The 23,254-nt window shown below is 41.9% G+C and overlaps 1 protein-coding gene across 2 annotated transcripts in view; it reads left to right on the top strand.

Annotated features, from left to right (window-relative positions):
- Positions 1–23,254, top strand: part of GFOD1 (glucose-fructose oxidoreductase domain containing 1) — a 71,754-nt gene that overhangs the window by 6,070 nt on the left and 42,430 nt on the right. The window contains exon 1 of one of the 2 annotated variants that reach the window (XM_036405796.2): positions 5,055–5,105. The exons of the other annotated variant lie outside the window; for it this stretch is intronic. Coding sequence (XP_036261689.1) covers positions 5,099–5,105 — 7 coding nt within the window. The 5' untranslated portion in view covers positions 5,055–5,098. Of the gene's footprint in view, positions 1–5,054; positions 5,106–23,254 lie in introns of those variants that run through there. 2 annotated transcript variants of the gene reach the window in all.

Below are 23,254 nucleotides of genomic sequence, written 5' to 3' on the forward strand. Positions count from 1 at the left end.
TGTGAAGATCCTACTGTGATCCTGTGTCCGGTCAGGTCAGTGTGTCTTGCTGCATTTTTTCCCTGTTTAAACAGAGTGCTTGGCCCTGGGGATCCCAGGATGCTGTTTCCAGACCAGTGTGGGCAACTGAAGTGGGTCGGGCTGAATCTCCTCAGGTTGCCTGCAGGTGTAGTCTTGGCCCATTCAGCTGGAGGAGGGCAGATGTGAAAAGCAGTATCTCTCAAATCTGTAGGTAGGTTACTGTCTGCTGTCAGATTTCACTGTGCACCGTAGGTGACTTGGTTGAAACAAATGGCAGCCAAGCCCTCAGCAGCCCTGCTTCTCCCTGTGATTTAAATGGCAAAATGTGCCAGAGCACAGACACTCTTCTTCCATCTGCTTGACTGCTGGGGGCTTGGACCTTTGGCATGGTGAATGCAGAAAATGAGAGCAATGCTGACCTCTGCCAGTGTTTGATTTGATCTGTCATGCTTTGTTAGGCAGAGCCCATAGTCAGGGGTAATACTTGGAAGAGAAATCTTCCTTTTAATGCATGTGTCCGGGCTGCTGCTGTCAGTTTTTCTTTTTTTTGGTAAATCTTTATGTAGGCAAGTCCTTATGACCTTTATCATTTCAGTGTGCTTTGAAGACTATTGTACTACTCTGCTCTTACATTGTGTTAGCAATGGTGGTAAGTGCAACTTTTTTTTTTTTCTTTACTGTCACTGGTGCTGGAAAAACTCATCTGTTCAAAGACTGGTACACATCAGGGCTATGTCCAGCACAGGTCCTCCCAGGGCACTCTTGGCAGTGCTGACAGTGACAAACTAGCATTAGCAGCACAATAATATCTTGATTTGGTGTTACAAACAGGTAAGAGGTAAGTATCTCTGTGGGGTGTGGCTTCTAGCATGGCTGAGGAAGACTTGACTAGTGTGAGTTAGGTAAAAAAGGGCTGGAAGTAGTAAAACATCTCCCATGAATGAAGCAGGTGTTGGTGCTGAAGGTGTAGACTGCATGTCTAGCCTTGTGGCTGTGCTTGTGAGGATCTCTTTCTGTTTTTCACTTGATGGCACAGTTTGTACAGTGAATGTCACGTAGACAATATCTTGTGCAGCTGTTTTTTTAAATTTTTGTTAAGTGGCACATCTGTGCTGTTGCACAAACAGAAATAGCTTGATACTATAAGAAGATGTGAGAAGGTATTGATAAAAGGTTTATTTATACTGCTAGAGCTGCCCAGGCTAAATATTGTAATTATTTAAGTTGTAGAGTAAATTATTGCACTCAGCTAACATGGGAAACATCAGAAGACAGATTTTATTATTATTGTTGTTGTTGTTATTCTTTCTTGCATTGCTTTGTGCCTTCATTCTTGACAGAGAGTGGCCACTGTGGTAGCCTGCTGTGGTACTGAGCTGTCTGATCCCTCTGTCACTTTGTCTTGTTGCTTGGTTTTAGGGACTTGAGTTGCTGAGTGGTCAGTGCTGCAGGTAGATAAAAGGAAGGACTTGCAAGCTACTTCTGTTTCAGATTTTGAAAGAATATTAAATAATAAATAAAGGAAGAATATGTAGGTAAATGCAGAGCAGGGAAAATATGTTGAACAAATAAAATGACTGGATTTTCAAGCTTCCCATAGTTGCCTCTTTTCTCTCTTTTGTTTGTTTTTTTTTTTTTTTTACTTAAAGCCCTCTCATGCCTGAGGTGACAGTTTTGCTGTATGCTCCAGACATGGATAGTTGAGCACAACCCCTGATGGAGGCAGAGTAAAATCTCTGCAAGATAGTAAACATGTTGTTCTATCTGCTTTTGTTTGAAAACTAGGTAAATTGTGTTAGAGCATATTGCAGATTACTGTCCTTTTCTTCATATGTGCAGTAGATTTTGCCCATTGTGCTGTAGTGGTGGCAGAGCACCAGGAGTGAAAATGGAGTTAAATTTCCAGGATGGCCAAGATGGGTGTTTTTTCACAGGCCACTGCAGTGCAACAACCCCGTCCACTGTTAATATCTATTTGCCACAGCACTATTTATAGTGGCTATGAATTGTTCTTGTTGCTTCAAACCACTGAAGCAGAAGCGCTTACCCTACTGCTTTTTGTTTATTTTCCATGTAACAAACTCTGAGCTCCTAAGAGTGAGCTCAGTGACTTCATTTGCAAGGTCAGCATGCGTGCAAGTAACAAAACCACACTCCTTAAAAAAAATTATTTCAGGTCTTAAGTCTTGATTTAAACAAATTTATTTAAGTGGCTATATAATTAAAGAGGGACAATCCCTTGTGTAGGTTTCCTAAACTGATTTAAGGCCTGGTCTGCACGTGGATTTTTGTACCAGTGTAATTTTGACTGCAAGGGGTATAATTTCTTTAATGCAGTAATTGCTGGGTGGTCATTAGAAGTCCAGCTGGTGTGACTTGGCATGAGCACTGTTCTGCCAGCACAGTGGCACCTGTCTGTGGTACAGGTTATTCCTGCTCCTGTGCAGCGGTCAGTTGCACACATCTTTTGAGTGTTCAGCTGGCACTGGTGTATCTGTGTTACAGGTATGGTCCAGCTCTAGGTGTGTGGGTATAACTGTGCTCCATAAAATGGGTCATGGACACAGTGAGGAATTCAGTTCAGCTTTTGGGTCACTGTGAGTTTGGAGAACAAAAGTCTCCAAAAGGTCTCCAAACTTCTGTGCTTGTTCAGGAGCTGGCTATGCTGAAAATGTGGTGAAGAGCAGAGGAGGATGAACCTTGCTGCCCTGCACAGCTGGCTGTGACCACCCATGTCAGACAAGGCTCATCCACCTGGCAAGTGTAAGTGTAATTGTCCTTGGGTGCTGTGGGTGCCTGGAATAGCTGCACTTCCAGATGGTGGAACTGGCATCCAAGATATCATAAACACCAGATCTTATTTATACACAGGTTTGACTCACAGAGTAACAGGAGTTATAGGGATTTGTGGAGGCTGAGAGTTTATCCCCTTTCTCCTTTGGAAATAGACTGTAGCATGCTTTGTTTTAGCATAGCCAGGGCTAATGATAAAAGTTTGGTTTTTATCAGGCCTAACTCCTGGATATGAGCATGGTGAAGAGCACAGAAAATGAGAACATGGTGTGAGCAACTTGCTTGGTAGTAATGTAAGAGTAAACATAGTGATTTAACACTGGGAGTAAAATTGCTTCTGTCATTTGCTACTGTGCTAGAGTTTATCTCAGGGTGAAAACTGGTGCCTTCGATTCCATCACAGCAGCAGTCACAGCTTTAGTGGAGCAGATGGAAGTGAAAAAAAGGCAGCACCTTTGTTTTGCATTCTGATGTTTCCATGGCTTTTATCAGCAATAAAGACCCTTGTTTTGGCACTTCCTTGCAGTGAATGTTTGGCTGTCTTCAGCTATTCCAACTGGCAATTTTTTGCCAGGAAATGCCCAGAAGGGAGGGCATGGTTGAATTAAATACTGTTTCTAGGGTACTGGGCTTCACATGGCTAATGAGAAGCTTTAATATAGAGAGCTTTTCAAAATCCAAATGGAGTCAAGCAAGGAGAGAGAACTATAAAACAGTAATTACCCTTGCTGTGCTGGAGTGATGTTGCTTAAAAATGTGAAACCAAGGGCTCAGTACTCCAAATTCTTTCTCTTGGTGTCTGTACATATAGTTTCACATATGTATAAAAATCTAAAAAAACCTGTTAAAGTGAAAAATATATATATATTAAAAATTCCTGGAAGTCCCTCCCCTTCCTTCACTTCCTCAGCCCATAAAAGACAATGCAACTGTTAGTGTTTCATGTGGGGATAGGAAAGGGGAAAGAAAATAGCTGGGAGAACATCTGAAACAATGTGCATCAAAATAAATTCCAGAAATGTGCCTGAAAGTTTTATGTAAAACCTTTGATTCTGATCGTGCTTGCTCCACTGTAAATTAATTAAAGCTCTGCTGGATCAAAGGAAATAGTTGAAATTTATGATGACATTATTGAGAGCACATTGTGGCCCAAAAGAAAAACCAAGTGTGCCTCAGGGAGAGGGGCCTTGCCTTGCAGATCTGTGTCCTCTCAGCAAAGACATCTCTGTCAATTTAGGAAATGATTGGTGGGAGTCTTGGGACACAGTTCTGCAAACCTTTGATTACAAGTAGTCTTCTTGAAGATAAAAATCACTGATCGCTTCTAGAGAATATTTGTAAGGCACAGTAATTTATGTAGGTAGGAATTTGCTTGCAAACAGCTTTTGTACCAGTTTATCAAAAAAATCTGAAGATATAGCTACATCTCTGCAGTTCTATAACTCTATGTAGTTGTGTTTCTATAGCATATTATGGCAGCATGTCTGCAGAAATGAAAAAGAAGATGGAAAATATTTGGAGCAGAGGTGCATAAATACCTTAGCCATAGCCTACAAAAATCTATCACTAGATTAGTGTGACAGAGCTTGCAGAACTCTTTTGTGACTTGCTGCTTGCCTTGGAGGAACTTGACAGTTTAGTGCTGGGAAGGATGCTTTGTGGTTAAACAGTATGAGATGCTTTGATAAAGACTTTCTTCTCAGGCAGAGTGCTAAGCAACACTCCCTGAGACTAGTTTGTGGATACAGTGTTATCCGAATGCATGAGAGGGTGTCCTGAATTTTAAATTCATGTTACTGAAGAATTCTGTTTAAAAATCTGTGTCATGAGATGCTTGTTTTGTAGGGGTGACATCTTTGCTAAACTAGCCAAAGTATGTGTGGACATGGCCTGAGACTATTGGTGTAGCTTGGGAGAACCATGGACCTGAAATGTAATTCTGAATATACTTTTTACTCTGCCACATAGCCATTAGGAAAAAATACTTTGATGCACTGTATGCCTGAAATGAGGAAATTCACAAGCCATCTTGCTTCTGTCTCCTGAATGCTGTTCTGTTTGCTTGTGAGATTTGATGCTGTCTAGCAGACTTATTTATGCCTTTGATTATAGTGCTGTCTCTCAGCTTGTCATACGAATTTAATTGTGATGGTACTGTGGTTGTTGTTGTTTGAAATTACAGATTTGTTCATGTAGGCGAAGGTGATCCTTCTCAAGGCCTGATGATGTACATGCTGAGACCACACCTGCTTCCACCTGTGTGCAGAGGGACCTGACCCTTTACATGTCAGGTGGGGCTAAAACTGTTCCACGATACCCTTGTTGTGTGTTTGGTGAGACTCCTGTTTGCTCTGAGCAAGAGTGGTCTGATGAGAATTAAGCCTCAGAATTGCTGTCCTGAGCTTCCATTCTCTGTAACACAGGTTTTGTGTTTGAATTAGATCACACTTACCTGCCTTCCTGAAGGTGGTTTCATCCTCCAGGATGCCCAAAACTACAGACCAGGGATGAGGGGGCATAGGGAAATGAAGAGACTGGCTGAAGGTTGTGTGGAAGCAGGTGGAAGGTGAGGCCTCTGAGGTCTGCTCTTCTCTTTCACTGTGGGACCTGCTGCAGCTGAATGCTGTTGCGAGGATGATCATCACAGGAAGCACATCTGAGCTCCTGGAGGAGGACCAGTCACTGTCACTCTGCCTGGGGCTGTTCCCTGGATGGTTGTGCAGGGACTTTAAAATCAGGGTGGGAAGAGAGGATTGGGGAGAGTGCAGAGTAACCTGGTTCACAGTGCAGATTAACCTCTACTGCTATTCTTGTTGGTGTCCATTTTTAATGTATACAGGGCAGCTTGTCAAGGAATTGCAAGGACTGTTTGAGGCACTGACTATTCTGTGGGTTATTAATGTCAGTAATCAGCTTTCTAGTGTTGGAGCTTTATGTAACAGGTGCTACAAAAAACCCAAATCTTAATAAGACAGCTTACTATGAGCAGTGATGGCTCAGCAGCTGGGAGACTTGTGTATTTATTTTTAATGAAGCATGGAATTTCTCTTTAGTATTAGTTATGTCTCTCTTCACACTGGGAAACCCCTTTCTTTAGCAAATAGGCAGGGCCTTTTTGGGTTGACTGGAAGAACTGTTGTTTTGGAAGATAGAAGCATACCTATCTGTAATGCAGGTTGCAAATAGGTTCCAACCTCGAGCATCAGCTCAAGCTGATATGAGCAAGTTCAGGTTTGCAGCTGCTGTTAGGAGTGCTTGAATGAAATATCAAAAAAATATCTGTAATTTCATGTCTGGGGCATTTTTTCAACCTGTAGAGTGCTTGTGTAAGGCGTCTTGGATTGTACAGAATCATTTGATAGTGCTGGGTGAAAGTGAGTAGGGTATTGGTAGTTGCTGGAGCTGCATGTACTATTGCCTATGCTTACAGGGCATTTGCACTAGATGGAATTGCACTGTACAGAATCATGAATGATGTCTTTCTAGTAGATATGAGTGTTAGTGCTTTTCAACAAGGTAGTAAATAAATAAGTGAATAGGCATTAGAAAACATTTCCTTTCCTTGGTGCCTGACAGAAAACTGTGGGATCATGCTCTAACTGCTAAATCAGGTTTTGGCAAATAATTTAAGGCTTTCTTGAAGAGTCTTAAATGTAGTGCAACAAGTGAGTTATTAACTGGCCTTGTGTTCTCTTTGGGTTAATGACAAAGCACTGGATTTTGAGGCTTTTGCTTACTTTAGGGAGGAATTGCTTTTACATTTCTTTATTGAAAAGGATGCATCAAAGAATTAACAGCAGAGAAGTACAGAAAACTGGTTTTTTACTCCTAGAGGATGCTAGTTTTACTTGCACTGCAGCTCTGGACCATGATGATGGATACATCTAGGTTTTTATAATTGTCTTTCTGGTCTTAGTACGTCAGCCTGCATTCCATGTGCATTATGTGGTGCTTGCAGCTAGGAAGTCTGTAGGAAACAAGCAGATCATATGGACTATACTCTCATGATTGTAATGAGATATGTTCTTTGTCCCTGTATGAAAAATCTCTAGAACAAACTTCAGATGGGATTGTGCTGTAGCAATAGGCTTGTGAAATTGCTGCAACTGTTGCTGCAGGAAAAAATGAGTGTGTCACAATCTTCCAGTCCTACCAGCAAATAAAATATATTAATTTGTAAACTAGTATTGTTCATGGAATACATATCTGTAGTAATAAGATCACCTTGGTGGCCTGTCTTTTTCTCAGTATCTGTTCTTTTATTCCCAGGCCGGTCTGGCACCATAAAGCCTGTCAGGGCCTGAAACTAGTTTTAGGGAAATTAGTGTGGGTAATTTTGCTGCTTCAGTTTTCTGGTAACAAACAGTGGAGGTAGTTTCTTCATTGGGAAAAAAAAAATTAAAATCTGGCCAGAGAGGAAGAGAAGTCAGAAAATTAGTCTTGGACTGGGACAAACTCTCTAACTCTGGTAGGAGAATTGTGTAGCATGAGCCTCTGTTCTGTTTTAATGCAGCTGTACTGTCCCAGTCTCTAAACCTGTCATTTACAAGACTTTGAGAGATTAATTGATGTGGACAATAGTAGGATATTAATTAAAATGCTGTGGAAGATGTGAGGAACATCTAGCCTTATGTGCTTTAAATAGAGAAACTGGCAAATATATAATCCAAAATGCCTGTAATTTTCAGTCATTGATCTTGTTTCTTCTTCTTTTGGATGCTCAAGTAGCTGTAAATTGCTTCACAGGGCACAAGATAGTGAAAATTCAGGTATTTATGGTCAAATGTTCATTTTGGTAGGATTGAAGTGATTTCAACTGGCATGTTGCTTTTTAGATATGGTAACCAGAAAAAAAAGGCTGTGTGGAGCAATCTGAGATTTACCTCTACATTTCCGAGGGGAATTTCATCTTTTTTTTCATGCTGATATCCCCCTGTGCTCATGTAACTCCAATTCTTCCCCACAAAAATATGGATGCATTCTTTATGCCTCCTTGGGATTAGAGGTGGAGCAGGTGAAGAGCACTGAGCAGTTGGGGATGGGACTCCTGTGTGTCTCTGGTTCTCAGTTTTGCAAATCCTATAGCCTTTAACACATCTGTGGCATTCCTTTTTTCCTGTTCTTATTACAGCTCCCATGAGAAGTTTTACAATGATGGGAAAACTCTCACCTCTGTTGGTAGCTGCAGGTGTTGGAGCCCCTTCATCTGAAGCACACCAACAGCAGTGAGTGATCACAGGCAGAATAAGCTTGCAGAGCTCTTATTCCAGACTGCCTCACTACAGCAGTGGGTGTTTTGGGTTAAAGTGGGAGAAGGGGGTTATTCACCTGGGTTGGACCCCGGGCAGCTTGTCCCTCTCTCTGTTTTTGTAAAGCAGTGGAATAGATGCTGTTGTCCTCTAGGCAGTGGGTTTGTTAGGCATCAGTGCGGAGGTGGCTGTCACTTGTTGGGAGGCTAACTGTGAAAACTCAAGCAGGATTGCATTCAAGGTCAAATGCTAAAAGATTCATAGCCCTGAAGATCTCACTGTCTCTGAAATATTTGGCAATTCAAAATCTTTCAGACTTCACCCCTGGGAGCTTGATCAGGAGTGCATCAGGCATGACCCTAATGGAACTTCCACATGCCTGAAGCCCAAAGACTTGAAAGCCTTCTGATCTGCTATTGGCAAAAAGTCATCTGTTTGAAGTCACTTTCTGTTTAGCAGTTGTTGTTTTGTCCAAAATTCCAAAGAAACTGGTCTTCTCCTGAAAGCAGCATTACAAGAGATGGAAAGCCAAACCCAGTTGCTTGCATTGTTTCAGCATTTCCGTGAGATTGAAAGTAGTGGCCAGACCAAGTTGTTTTTCTTTACAAACAAACACTTTTTTTTTTTTCTGCTGCAGAGCTTGTTTTATGGCTGTTGCTTTTTTGATTGATTTTATCTCAGAGAGTAAAAAGCTGTAAATACTGGGAGTGGGATAAAGAGAATGGAATTTGTGATGGAAATGTGCAGTGGGCCATAACTGGGCCATGCTGCCACTGCTATCTGCAGAGCAGCAAATTTTAGTCAGATCAGAGAATATTGTATTTCTTTCTGCATGGCTGACTTTCTTACATTTGGTGGCCTGTGTTTGGCTGTTACCTTTGTTTGGAAACAGTGCCAAAAAAAGAAGAGACTTTCGAGGGGTGGGGAGTAGCATGGGCTGTTGAGGTTAAAGTCCTGTATTAGGGATAGAAACCACCCAAGTTTTCCTTCTGCCCCCTTTGCAGGAGACAGGCACTTGCTGCAGGTTCCCTGAATGTCACAGCAATGTGGCAAGCCGTGCCCACCCTTGTGAGAAGTGGTGAAAAGGCTTAGCAGTGTTCTTTGGCATTTCTTGTCTTTGAAAACGCACTGCTTGAAAACTTCAGATAACATTTGCCTGGAAGAGGAGGATGTGTTTCAGTCAAATGATAAGAGGGGAGGGGCTGCTCTCAGGGCAGAGTGTGAGACACCTCCCTTGTTAGAAACGGGAAAAATAGATGAAAACACAAAATGGAAAGGCACCCCGTCATGCTGACAAATTTGGCCTGAGGAAGCCAGCTGAATAAAGGCCAGCAAGGGAGGGGATGGGAGAGTCTTGGAGCAGGAGTGAACAAGTGTCAATGCAGCAAGCTGTGCTTCTGGGACTAGGCTTGCAAAAAATGGAAGGGGAAAGAGGGTGTAGCTCTTGTTACTTTCAAATTCCCTTGTCTGCCCTCCCTCTTGGCTGGGAGCTGTTCCCTGTCTCCCTCCCTCCCACTACACTGTGGGCGGCTTGCCTGGGAAGGGCTGTGCACCAGCTGCCCTTAGCATGTGCTGCAGGGGCTCAGGTGGTGGTGGTGGTGCCCTGACAGTGAGATGCAGCTGGGAGGAGAGGGCTGGAGCAGGACCTGAAGTGAGGTCTGCATTCCTCTGGGAAAAGGTAAACTGAGAGGGAGGAAGACATCATTGACTTCAATGAGAACTGTCACACATCTCCAACGCGAAGGTGCAATGAATTAATGAACCTTCCCTGGAAGTGAAAATGCTAGCCATATGCTTTGGTGGTGAAAGAGGTTAAACAAAGTATGTTACCTTTAGTTTCTTTTCTTCAAATGTCTTGAACTTTCCAAGGAAAGACTCTGTAAAGGCTCTCTCCCTGTGGAGATGAACTTCAAAGATCAAGACTGCTGAGTGGAGGAATAAAGCAACCCATCTCGCACTGAAAACTCCCCACGGAGGTACCAAGAACTATTCTGGTCAGGCAGAAAATGCTTTGAGCACCAAGTGCAGCAGGTTACTGATAACATCATTGTGATGGTGAAGAATGGAAAGTTAGTCTTCCTTTAGAAGATTAGGAAGGCAAAGAGAAGTCAGGCACAGTTGGAAATTCTTGTTTATTAAACAGAGGTGATGAATAGGTATTTCAGCATCAATAAGCCATGAGACATTCGATAAGAGCTTGTTGAGTAACTCCAGAAGTTTTTGCCAAACACTGTAAGGTCTGTTGGAAGTGACCTGGCATGTGTCTGTGTGTGCCACAGCCTCCCATACTTTCAGGTATACGAGCTGTCCTCCCAAGATGATTGCTGAAATATGCTGTGGGCAGATGGCAGATGGCTGTTCACCTAGCCTGAATTCAGCCTGTGTGTAGAAAATGGGTTAAAAAGTCTGTAAAAATTTCAACTTTGATTTTTTTTTTTTTTTTTGAGGGGGGCCTCCAGATCAATGCTTTTCTTCATGTTCTGGAAAGGCAGCAGCACTGGTCCAAGCTCCATCAGAGCTTGCTCTTGGTTGCTACTTTTAGCTCTGTGTCACAACCCTGCCATCTGCCTTGTTTTGTTGAAGCCACCCAGCTCCTCATATCGAGGGCCTGTAAAGATCTGTGTGTTAGCCTGGCCTGTGCTATGATGCTGCTGATTTGGCAGTGGTTCCCATGCAGTGTATTTCAAGTGTGCAGCAAGCATTGCAGTTTGGTGGGCTCAAGCTTACTTGCTGTTGTTTGAATAGAGTTAAATGCCCCAATGATGCTGTTACCCCTGAAGCCTTCTTCACTGAGACACTTTCCTAGTGCATGCAGTACTTGAGTATTCTCCAGGCAGCTCCAACCAGTGGCTTGTAGGCAAAAAATTGCTTGTGGGTGTCTGCAGACTGATCAGTGGCTCAGTCACGCCCAGTGTAGAGGGAGAGCAAACAAAGTGTTGTCCCTTTCTCACTAGGTTCACAGCCTGTAGTGGCACATTTTTAAACACTGGGCTTGGAAGGGGAAGCTAAAGGAGCTGTTACTGTGACTTGGTTGATTTGGCCCTGTGAACAACTCAGCCTTTTCCTAACATGGTTATGTCTACAGTATGCATGACTTTGTATAGTTGAGCTATGTTTTTCTCCTCCTGGTCCTCTTTATGCAAGTTTTTCTCATGTGAAATATTTTGGATTAGATGAGGTTTACAAGGAGGAGTTGACATTACATTTCAAGGTTTGCCTCTGCTATTGCACTGGCATACTGACATCATATCCCCTGGGGTCAAACCTCTGGGATGAGAGCCAGTATTTAAAAAGATTTTTTTGCAGGGTGGAGGAATATCTTGTAGTTTCACCCCCTATGAGTTTGACCTCTCCCTCTTATGCTGCTTGTTCATTATTTCAGATTCCACCTCTACAACAAGTAAGAAAAGGGTTTGTTAGCCCTTTCTGTGATAATTCATGCTTAACCATCTGCTTAGTAGGCACTGATGATACTGCATGCAGCTTGATCTCCTCCTGACTCGTGTCTGAATTGCTGGTACATCCCTGTATGCTGTTAAGCCATCTTTGAAGCTTGCTGTGTCACAGCAGCATACATGAGGGGTAAATCTACTGAAGTCAGCCAAGTGGTACCAGCATGAAACTGGAGTGACTAGAAAATCACGTCTCCTTTCTTCCGGATTATGTATAGCAGAGAGGGGTGAAAGCTTCAAGTGAGCAGAGAAAATTTTGAAAGCAGCTTTTTGATTTCCCTACCAAAGAGTCTGGTCAAGTATGCTGAAAGTAATTCTGGAGACCACAGGCTGATTTGAAGTGGATCCCTGGAGCTGCATAAACAGACAGTGCATTATTCATGAGGTAACTGAGCCTTTGCCCTGCTCCAGAAGCCTGGGACAAGCAGAAATGTGCTTGCTTCCTTCACCTGCTTGACTGGCCCTCTGGGAAGGCTCTTTGCAGAGCGGAGTGGAGAGCAGAGAAGGCTGCTGATACAATGAGGCTGATTTGCACTGTGACTTAGGAGCAGTTATGGGAAACCCATATGAATTCACTTCCTACTTGTTAGTACTGTGTTTGTCAGACAGCAGTCAGTGGGGATCCGAAGTCTGGGGTGCACAAAATGATGCAAGAGGGAAAGATTGCCTAGGTACCAGTGTACCTGTGTGCAAGCCCCATGAGCTCAAGCACATCCCATCTTTGTTCCTCCTGCACTCATTTGCAGAAAGCAAAAATAACAGTAATGTTCATTAGAAGCTGTTGAACGCGGCCTCCTTCAGTGTATTTCGGAATCATAATCTTGTAGAAAGCATACCTCACCCAGCAGGAATTCAGCAAATCCAATAACAGGCTTATGATGCTGGATCTGGTATGAGAGGTTTTGGCTCAGCTGACCATAAACTGACTGGAGAACAGAAAGGGCTGCCCTTGTTTGTGCCTATAGCTATGATGTTCATATGGGATGTGTTTGTGGGAGAACTGAGTGTTGTGTGTGGTTTCTCCTTGAAGCATCTAGTCTTAGGGAAGCTAAGCAGACATAGAAACATGGACTTGGAGCAGTTGAAGTGGCCACAGAAAAAGGAATCTGATCAGTGGCTATTGCCCTTTTCCTTCATGCTATGTTTGTCAGTCTTGCAAGTTCCACATCTGACTACTAAGGTAATAGCTTCTCTCCTGTCTGATTTTATTCTAGGAACAATGCTAAAATGACATTTTGGTCCTCTCCCATCCTCCACTCCTTACTTTGCCATCTAAGCACTGGTCTCCAAGAGTTGTAACGTTAATGTGCCATGAGCAAAACCTGCTAAAATACTGTGATCTGACAGGGAGCAGATGAATGTTGTCATTTGAATGTATTCTGCCAAGTTTTACTTAGTGTTATGTGTGTAGAGGTGGATATTTTAGCTGGTACAGATGTACAATAATGTTCTTAGTCCCAGGACTGCACTGTTGTGTTATAGTCACAGGTCATTGGAAGAAACAGGTGTTCAGAGAGAGGGCTGGCATAATTGTGCCATTCCATAATCATACTGGAAGAACAGGTCATATGTTTTTGGAATAAGCTGCTGTGGATTCATTATGAAAACAACCACTTAGGTTTGGGTTTGTCTCTGACAGACCAGCTCTCTTACTGTTCATATATAAACATATATACTGTTCATATATATACATACTGTGTGTTCATAGCCATTTGACACAGGAAAAACTGTTGAGGTCACCTAACTAATCTCCTGGACAGAGAAGAGTTTTCTCTACAGCATGTTTTTGTGATATATCTGATCTTAAATATTTTTCTTCATGGAGATTCCATCACAGTGATCTCTCCGCTGAAAGAGGTACTTTGTAGTCAGGCTATACTGTCCTTTATTAATTTAATCACATTATTTCCATGTGACTCAGTTTTTAATGCCTTAATGAGTTCTCTTCAATCCTTGTTGTTCCATTCTTTGAATTCACATGTACCTGTACTTCTACATTGATGTTGTATTGTGTGTTGGTGTGATTGAGGAAATTAACTCCGTTAACTAATGCCTCACATAATCTACAGAACTGCATTCAGATGCCATTAAAATGGGTTGGGGAGTTAGACCACTGTGACAGAAAAGGTTGGAACTAAATAATCCCCCAGATCAGTTTCCAGATGAAACCATATCCCAGTGGTGTAGTAAAAAGCAAAAATAATGCTGTGGTCACAGTCCATCTTCTGGTGTGTGGTCAGATGACCCCTGAGAGATCTAAACTATTTAAGGCCTGCAGAATCAATGCTGAATGTGTAAGCAGTCACTACTGTAGAGCTGTCTGGATCAGAGAAGCATGCACAAGAAAAGCATGCACTTGTGTTTTCCCAGACCTTTTGCAATGGCTGCTACCATGGCTTGTGTTTTGCCTCTGTACCCCTACGAGTGGTCTGCAGGATGTGGTTGGTGTGCTTTCAGTGCTCTGCTCTCTGTGAAGGCAGGCTGCACAAGGGTGTTGGGTCTGATGTGCCTGTCGATCATGGCTGAGTCAGATAGGTGGGTAGACAGTGACTGTGATTTTTCTTTTTCAGCTCTTCAGTGAGCAGCTCAGGCTATTCATTGCAAGCCTGCCAGCAGCTCTTGCCATTCAAGTGGGTGATGTTCTAGCAGCATCTCAGAGCTGGCAGAAAAGAATGATGATCAGATGCAGCCAGTTAAAAAAACTAAGCATATGCTTTACAGGAACATTTGTTCTGTATGTCTGAGCTGAAGATGGAATTTCACAGCGTCAAGGCAGAACAGTCTCACAGGGGAAATAGTGGCCTTTTGGGAAGCTTACTTAAATATTAGATGGACTGAGATGACATGTCAGCTCTGCATTAAGAAGGTCAAGGATTTTGCTGCATCAGGAAACCCAGAGGTGGACAGAGCCTGCTGAGCACAGAGGTCTTGTTAGTGCTGTGGGTGTTACAGAAGAATAGCTAGAATGGATGGGATTACATTAAACATTAATATGGTAGTATTAGACCCTGGGGATTTGTAGGTTTACTCCCCAGATTGTATCAACACATTATAAAATATATGTAAAGTCGTAGCTGCGGTGATACCTCGTGATGGGAGAGGTTCCCTGAAACAAGTTCCTCCTTGCATGCTGAGTTTTGAGGGACAGTTTCTTCTGTCTCTTCCAGGTGCTATGGGAGACCAGTCTCATAACATCATGAAGTTAGGTTGCCCACCCCAACTCAATGCCCTCAGTCATCTTCTCAGAAGAATGGCTGAGAGCTGCACGATGATGGAAGCTGAAACCCCCATTCTCTTGGGCATTTGACCCTTCTAGGTTGGATGCACTGGTATGAATGCTGTGGAAGAAATCATAGTTGCTCTTCTGTTCAGGAGCACATACAAGTCTCTGGAGATGTCAGTCTCATGCTTCCACCAGCTTTAAATTCACAGAATGATAAAATGCGATTGTTGTATTAAGAGACCCAGCTGTAATACATTAAGAATGTGTGGCACATTAAACCTGTCTGGTTCATACAGAACTCATGTATAATTCACAGTTTTTGTAAATATGTCAGTTTAATGCTTCTCTGCACCTGTCAGCAAAGCTCTGTCTCCCATGGGTTAGTCAGACCTGACAGCTTCTGAAACTGGACCCTGAATTGTGTGACAAATGGTGCTGAACTCTGAATATTGCTGAATAACAACTAATTTCAAATTCAGAAAAAAGAATCCTACAGTCAAACCCATTTATTGAAGTTCCTCATTGTCTCCTTAGGGCAATTTTAAGACTTCATCCTTCTTATGATGGAGGAACCCTTTACTCTCTTAGTAGAGCAAGATTGTACCAGCAGTAATCAAGCTTTGATTATTCTTTCCTGGACACATTCCACCAGCATCAAGAAATGTAACATAATGCAGTTGTTGGTCATCTTAGAGTTCTTTCAGATACTTATTTGTAGTTTAATTCATACAATATTTTCTTGTAGACTGTAGCTCCTGAATAAGAGTCACTTGCTCACCTGTGACAGATATGTGCCAAGTCACAAGGCTCTTGGTGACTGTTGTGGTGTGTGCCTACTTCTTATTAACTGAATTGCCTGTATTCCATGGATAGATTCAGTTGTGCTTTTATAAAGCCTGTGAGAATGCATGATTTTTTGTGTTTGGTGCTTGCAAGCCTTCCTTGTAAGTGACAGCAGTGGTCTCTTAGGTAGTCCATAGTAGGTAACAGCTTGGTTTAGTCACTGCTCCTCGGAAAACAATCCGAAATGCATTGTATGCACTATGAAAATAATGTTAAATAACAACGTGTTGTATTGTGGCTCAGTCAGAGATGCTGAGAATTATAAGAGCTGTTGCATGGTAAATTGTTAAAACACATTGCTCTGCAGGATGCTAATGTAGCCTGGGCTGAAGCCAAAGTCTGTACAAGTCTAAATGAGTTAGTTGTCCAGGGAATTAGCCTGCTTTGGACTGGGTCCTTTGGATGGGATCTTCAGAAGCAGTCAGCAGTGCTCAACTCCATGACCTTAACTTCAGTGGGAGTGGAGAGCCCAATGCTGAGTTTTCCTGCTGTTAAATCCTACTGGATTTAACATCATCTTTGAGTGAGTCAAAGGCACTGAAGGGAGGAAAAATAATCTGCATTTTCAAGTCAGATACAGTATAAATTCTCTCAAGAGCTGGTTTTACAAGAGACTGTACAAGTTACAAAGTTCGCTTTACCACATGGTCAATATGAGTTATTTTCCTGCACACAGATGAGTCAAACCTGGGGCAGTGAAAGGTGTGAGTCTGCATGGCTAAACAGCTTTTTGGTGGGAACTGGGACCCCTCTTTGGGAAATTGAATGTGTATCCATGTGAAGGGAGCTAGAGCAAGAGGCTTTAACATGGAAGCCCTCCGCACAAAGTTATGTTTTCCCGAGCTCTGGTTTCTTATCCAGTTTCATGCTGTCAGTTATCACATTCTAACAGCTAGTGGAAATTGTGTGGCTACCTTCCTACTCTGCTGAAGGGTGTCATGGTAATTCTTTATTCTTTCTTGAATTACTGTAATCCCTCTCTTTGGGAAACAAAACAAAACCTATCTATAATAAAAACAAGAGCAAGTCTTCCTGCAAATACAACAGCACAAAAGCTGGCTGCTCTTTCCCACTGAGGCTATCTGACCCAAGCAGCCTTTCCCCTATCACTTTCAAAGCCCTTCATTTAAGGGAAGGGAGTGATTACTGAGTCATTAAGGATAATGGCTATTTACTTTTGGAAACAATGGACTTGATGAACCACAAAAAATAGCCTGATTTTTAGAAGTGCGTTTGTCTTAGAGAAAACTAGTTGGGTTTTAGGGTGGAAGTACATACATTTTAATGAGGAGGTGGTAAAAAGTGACCTTTTGTTCTGAGGTAAACCACTTTTTTTTTTTTATTTAAATCTTGAGGACTGACATTTTCAACCACGGACCTAAGCTCGGAAATGTCAGGCTGAAAAACAATGCTAACATTTAAAGTAAAGAGAACAGAATTTAGAACTTTACAGTGAGTATAAGTTGTCAGAGTTACCTGACACCTTGCTAGGAGTTCCTGGTTTTACCTTGTATGTTTTTACCTCTGCATGTTAACATACAAATTTGCTCTTTCTGCAGTAGGATTTTGCCATGTAATCATCAACATGTGGAAAACTGTTCCTATTTGGTAGAATCACAGAATGCTATGGGTTGGAATGGACATTTAAATCTCAGCTAGTCCAACCCTCCTGCCATGGCAGGGACACATTCCACTATATCAGTTTGCTCAAAACACCTACCTGCCTCAAACACTTCCACTGATGGCATACTCACATTTAGGTGTTTAGTCATGTCTGCTTAGGTTACAGTGTAATGAAAATGTGCTGAGGCAAGGGTAATAGAGAGGGTATTACTGGGTTAATTAGCATATTACTGTAAAATAAGGGATACTGCTGGATTTGCTTTGTGAGCTGGGTTGAATTACAAACTGGAGGTAGTGGTGGTGGGATAGCAGAATTATTTTCCTTCCAATTTTTCTCATAGTCCTTCCAGTTCATGTGACTCTGGAGCTTGAAAGATGTGTCTGTTACCTACAGCCTGGGCTGAAACAGTGACTCCTGCTCTGTTGTAAGTAATTTTGGCATTTATACAGATTTATTTCTCAGGGTGTGTAGTCACTTCTGACTTGAAGAGTGGGAATAAATGCTGCTGCAGACACAGCTGAAGAAAGTCTTTGGCCTTTCAGAAGAGATCCTGACAGGGTACTTGACAGTGGTACAGATGTGCATGGTAGAGACTTTTAGTGCAGGATCCTGCTGCTGTTTATGATGATTGCTGTAAAATAATCACTAACATCTGCATGTTAACCTAATGTAACTAATAACAGACTGCCCACTGGTAAGGAGATAAATAACACAGGAAGATCAAAACTGGGAGAAAAAAACCTAACAGAGTTTTTGAGCTTATGTAGATGGTTCTTCATAGACAAGTGAATTGGGAAAAGTCTTGGGTAAAGGTGCCCTGAAAGTGTAGGTAATCAGAGTAACCCAGGTCATATGTGCATTTGATAAATGGTATTGGCTGTATACCTTTGACTTTGGCAACTGAGGTTTGCAGGTCTAAACCCTTTGCATTTTATGAAACCCTAAGCAACCTTTTGATGCCCATGCTTGCTTTCTTTCTGTGGAGAGCTCCGGGAGCATTTCTTGTCAGGGACAGAGAGATGTGCTATCATTGCCTTCTGCTGAGCCTCTACTGGGGTACACAAGCCCTAGAAAATGATAAAATGTGAAATTTGTGATCAGTGTTGAAGACAAAGTCTCCACCAGTCCCAGTACTCTGTAGGGCAGCTTGTAATTTGATTTTTTATTATTAGACTCCTTGCTTATTCAAAGTTTTTGCATAAAATACCCAGTGATTTCACTGGTAGAATATAAGGATATGAATCTTATTTATGCTACTGCATTTCCTCCTATGGTAAAAATACTTTGAAATCCTCCTGTAATAAGTATATAAATATTTTAAAGTGGTTTTAAACTTAAGGGAATGTAGTGAAGTGACCTCTGTGCTCTTAAGAATCAGACTCTGTTATGTCTGACGGGGATTGTTCTACTGGCATCTGATAATATGCTCCAATTTATAGGGAATCTGTTTTTCAGTGAGCATTGCAGGCTTAACTCTGTCAGCTGGCTGAACTTTTGGTATAGGGACAAGGTCATCATTCAGTGCTTGTAGCCTGAACAAGTAAAGCTTCCTCACTTCTGCTGCTGTCTTTGCCCTCCAGGAGACACATGAAAGACTTTGGCAGAGCCTCTTTTTAATTTTTTTTTTCAGTTCAATTTTAGATCATTTCAGCATTTATTGCCCTTTCTGCTATTGCTTAGATCAAGTGACATTATGTGATCCAGCTTGTCTTTGTACAGTGGGTGAACTTCTGTCACATGTGTGGTGTCTCCCACATTCTAATGACCTTCAGCAAATAAATGCTTATTATTTCCTGGTTAAACACACGAATTAGATGCTTAATAACATATATATTGGCAGTTTCATTTTGCGCATAGGTTCCTAAGGGCTTCATGCTAAACCAAAGGAGTGATTCTAAAGTACATGATGGCTAATTTGGCTCACAAAAAAAGCATTTTTATAACGAAGAAGTAACTTCGTGATCTTTCTTTAAAAAGTACAGATAAGTATGTGTATATAAAAAGGAGGAGCATCACCCTTTAAGAATTGCTTGCAGCTGTTGGGTAAATTTTAAGCTGTTTTACTGCAAATGCTTTGTTTTATTGGCAGTATGCAGCCATGGTGCTTAAAGGTGATTTAAGGTATATAGAAAGGTACAATATCTTTTATATGATGGACTGATGAAGTTTGGGAAAAACTCCAAGCTTTCAAAAAGCATTTGCATTGTGGGTTGAGATTTTTGTTGTTGTTTTTGTGTTTTGTAGGGTTTTGAGTGTTACAGGAGCCTTAGTGAGTGAGACAGACATGCTAAACTTCAGCAGACTTTCTGTTCTTTAGTTTAATTTCGCGTTCTGGCAGTGAACCGTGCTAAAGCTCTTTCCACTTCACTGGTGCACACCACAAAAGTGTAACTAAGAGCTTATGTAGTTTTAAGCAGACACTGCAGTAAAATTCCCTTCTGACCCTTTTTGCCTTTCAGGCTTTTGCCAATCCTGCCAAGTCACCTAAAATGCTGGATTAAAAATATCCCGCGCAGTCAGAGCTGGTTAATCTGTGCTTGGTTTGTATGTCTGGACAAGCAAAAGGTTCTCATTGGTGATTTGGATTTTTGCCATTGCCTCATTTTAGGGCCTTCTTGTGCCATAGATTGAGCCCATATGAGTGTGGTTCCATCCCTTCAACACACGCAGAAGACAAGATTTTTTTCAGGCAGGAGACATGGCTTTCCATCTCAAGCATTCCAGACCACAGCATCTGAGGGTGCAGGCTTTCAAGTAAGGAACATGGAAGCACAACAAGAACAAGAGCAAAACCAGGGTGAGAGTTGTATTTTCCTGCCCTGACAACTCAAAACTGTTCCAGATACAAAGATGTCTAGTTGATGCCCTGCATGCCCTGACCAAGCCAGGCTGATGGTTGAAGCTGCAGTAGCACAGACATCAGCACGCCCTGTGCAAAGTCACCAGGCATCTTGTGGTCTGTGAAACTCCCTGCTGCTGTGGTTTCACTGCTTTAGCTGCTAGAGAAAAACTCACTCCAGTGTGTCAGCATGTGCAGCAGTCATACTGTGCTGGCAGTGTAGACATGAGCTTGGAGAGCAGTGTCTGATGCTGTCTCCACTGGTGGAAGGGAAACACCAAGCATGACTCCCATGACTTGGAGGGGGACTTTTTACAAGGGCATGTAGTGACAGAACAAGGGGTAGTGCTTTAAACTGAAAGAGGATGTGTTATTATTAAAAGGAAATTCTTTACTGTGAGGATGATGAGGTACTGGAACAGGTTACCCAGAGAAGTTGTGGATTCCCCATCCCTTGGAGTGTTCAAGGGCCAGACTGGATGGGGCTTTGAGCAACCTGATGTAGTGGAAGATGTCCCTGCCCATGGCAGAGAGGTTGGAACTAGATGGTCTTTAAGGACCTCTGCAACCCAAATTGTTGTATGGTTCTATGACTCCAGAATGTGTTACAACAGCAGACCTTCAAAATGGGGATATAACTTATAATAAGGTAGATTAAAGGTAGGAATATCCATGTAGGCTTTCTTGAATGTTCTCATTCAGGATGGTGATTCCATATGATGATATTGTATAGGAGTTTATGACTGACTGAATGGGCTAAACTCAGGCTTGGCTTTCACTTATTAAGCTCTGCTGAAATAGTTACAAGAACAGAAAGCTGTTTAGTTATAAGGATGGTACAGCAGTGTAGTTTCTTCCTTTAAGAAGAGTGGAATAAGCTATCCTAAAATAAAGCATGATGCAGATAATACTGTTTCTACAACAGACAACCTAGAGAATCTGTGAGTACTTGGGAAACATTTTAAGACTTAGTTAAGGATTTAGACCAATTGTTTCCCAATTCTGTGGGTGGCTGCTAAACTAAAATAGTACTTCTCCTCTAAAATATTTATCTTACTTTAAAATTCCAGATTTACATTTAAATAGCAAAAGTAGTGGTGTGTTTTGTTCGCTCACTTCTATCAGTTGGCTGTTTTGGCACACAGAGTACTTGTATCCAGAACAAGTGAAGATGCATGTGGCCATATATTAGATTTGCACATGGAACATACATACAAGGTATTGTCATTTTACATGTTATAAAAGCATAGGCCATATTTGGCAGATGAGCAAGACTGTACTGTGCTAGGCATTGTATCAACACAGAGCAGAAAGCTGATTCTGTCTGATGTGCTTTCCATCTTTACAGAAATCAATATAGATGGTACATAGGGGAGTGCGGAGAAGGCAAGGGCATGATATTTTTCTGAAGCCAGATTTTTTCAGTTCTTCAGTTGACACAGAAAAGTTAACACAGAAAATAAAATGCAAGAGAGAAGCAGTAGCAATGGGAAAGGCAGGATGAAGGAAAGCATGAAAAGATTTGTTGGAATACCAGATATTTGGGTGACAGCAGAAGCCTTCAGAGAGTGATCAAAAGCAGGAATCAAAGGCTCAGCAGTGGGAATGAAAGAAAGGATGAGGGTAAGAGATGGGAAGGTTTGAAACCAAACATAAATTTGATGCAAGAATGCATTCTGAGAGAGAGTTGATGATAGTGACAGGTTTGGGCTGTTATATTTGCCAAAGCCATTTGGGTGGAAGAGAGCAAGCTTCTCCTTATCAGGACTGGAGGAGATGATGTTGGAGTTGCTGAGATGTTCGGTACCGGGTGCTGAGAAAGGAAGAACTGTACAAACACTGTGTAAAAAATACATTCAGGAGGTGCTGTCTACCCCTCTGTGTTAATACTGGTGAAAATAATATGTGAATTTAAAGTGAGTTTTCTGTTACTAACTACTCTGCTTACAGGTAGCTCTGTTTGGGAACAACAGATCCATTTTTCTATTTAGTTTAACCCTTTTCAAGTGAAACTGCAGAGAGTCATGTTTTTGGTCTGGAAGAAAAGTATCCTCCTGCAGAGAACTGAGGAAATCAGGAGAGGCTAATAGGATAAGCTCTGTCTCAGCAAGAGCTTCAGCATAATCCAGATCTGTAGACATAAGTGCAGTGCATATCCAAGCTGACAGCTAATGGTACAGGGATGAGCTGTGTTGTCCTTAGGCAAGAGGAGGCAAAATAAGCATTCCCTTTTACTATGTTGTACTTGAGCTGAAGGCTAGATATTGTGGATGTGCTGTCCAAAAGGCAGGCCAAGCATTTACTGAGTGCTTAAAGGGAGTAGCCTGGAAGTAGTCATACATTAGTGTGTCATCAGTTTGGATACAGTTGAAACGGTAGATAAAATTTTCCAGGGATAAGATGCAGAGGTAGAAAAGAAAATTCAGTCAGAGCATTGTATGTAACAGAACCACAGAACATGGGAGAGAGTGTTGAGGAGAGCATGAGTAAAGCAGGAGAAATAAGGTTTGGACAGAGTCAAAAATTATGGCTTTTACATGTTCTGAGAGACAACATGAGCAATTGTATTAGTACTGTTGCCGTATTGTAAGGTCACATTAATGATGCTGAATGCTATATTGTTAATACTGCTATAATGTTTGTGTGATAAGGAATATCAGCAATCAGTAGTTATATTAGCAGTCTAATCTTGGCAAACAATTGAATTAACATCGTGTGTGAGAGTAATGAGACAAGAACCTTAAGCAGTGATTGATTGCTCAGTGCCTGTAGTACTGCTCAGTTAGGGAAAAGTGCAGGGTTTTTTTTCTGATTCTGTGAAAGATTTCAGCTGTAATCAATGGGAATTTCTGCCCTCAAGAACCAAGCAATTGAGCACTCTTTTGTTATGCTGTGATTGCATTAAATATTAAACTTTCCAAGAAATGAACAATCTGTTAGTCAAATATAAACTATAAACATGGCATGAATTCACTATCCTGTTGGTCTGTTTCATTTGAAGCAGGTGTAAAGCTCCTGCCATTTTGGTGCGATAGCAGTTTGTGCTCTGCTTCACCTCTGTGTTGGTACACACAGCAGCTCAGTGTTTGGTGTAATCCAGGTTGTTACAGATACGGTTGAGTTGCAGAAGAAAAGGCTGGAGCAGAAACAGAGGATCATGACCAAGGAGATTCTCATCTTAGATGAACCTGTGTTTTCTACTGGTTTTGC

Source organism: Molothrus ater, chromosome 1 (genome assembly GCF_012460135.2).
Source record: "Molothrus ater isolate BHLD 08-10-18 breed brown headed cowbird chromosome 1, BPBGC_Mater_1.1, whole genome shotgun sequence".
Taxonomy (NCBI): Eukaryota; Metazoa; Chordata; class Aves; order Passeriformes; family Icteridae; genus Molothrus; species Molothrus ater.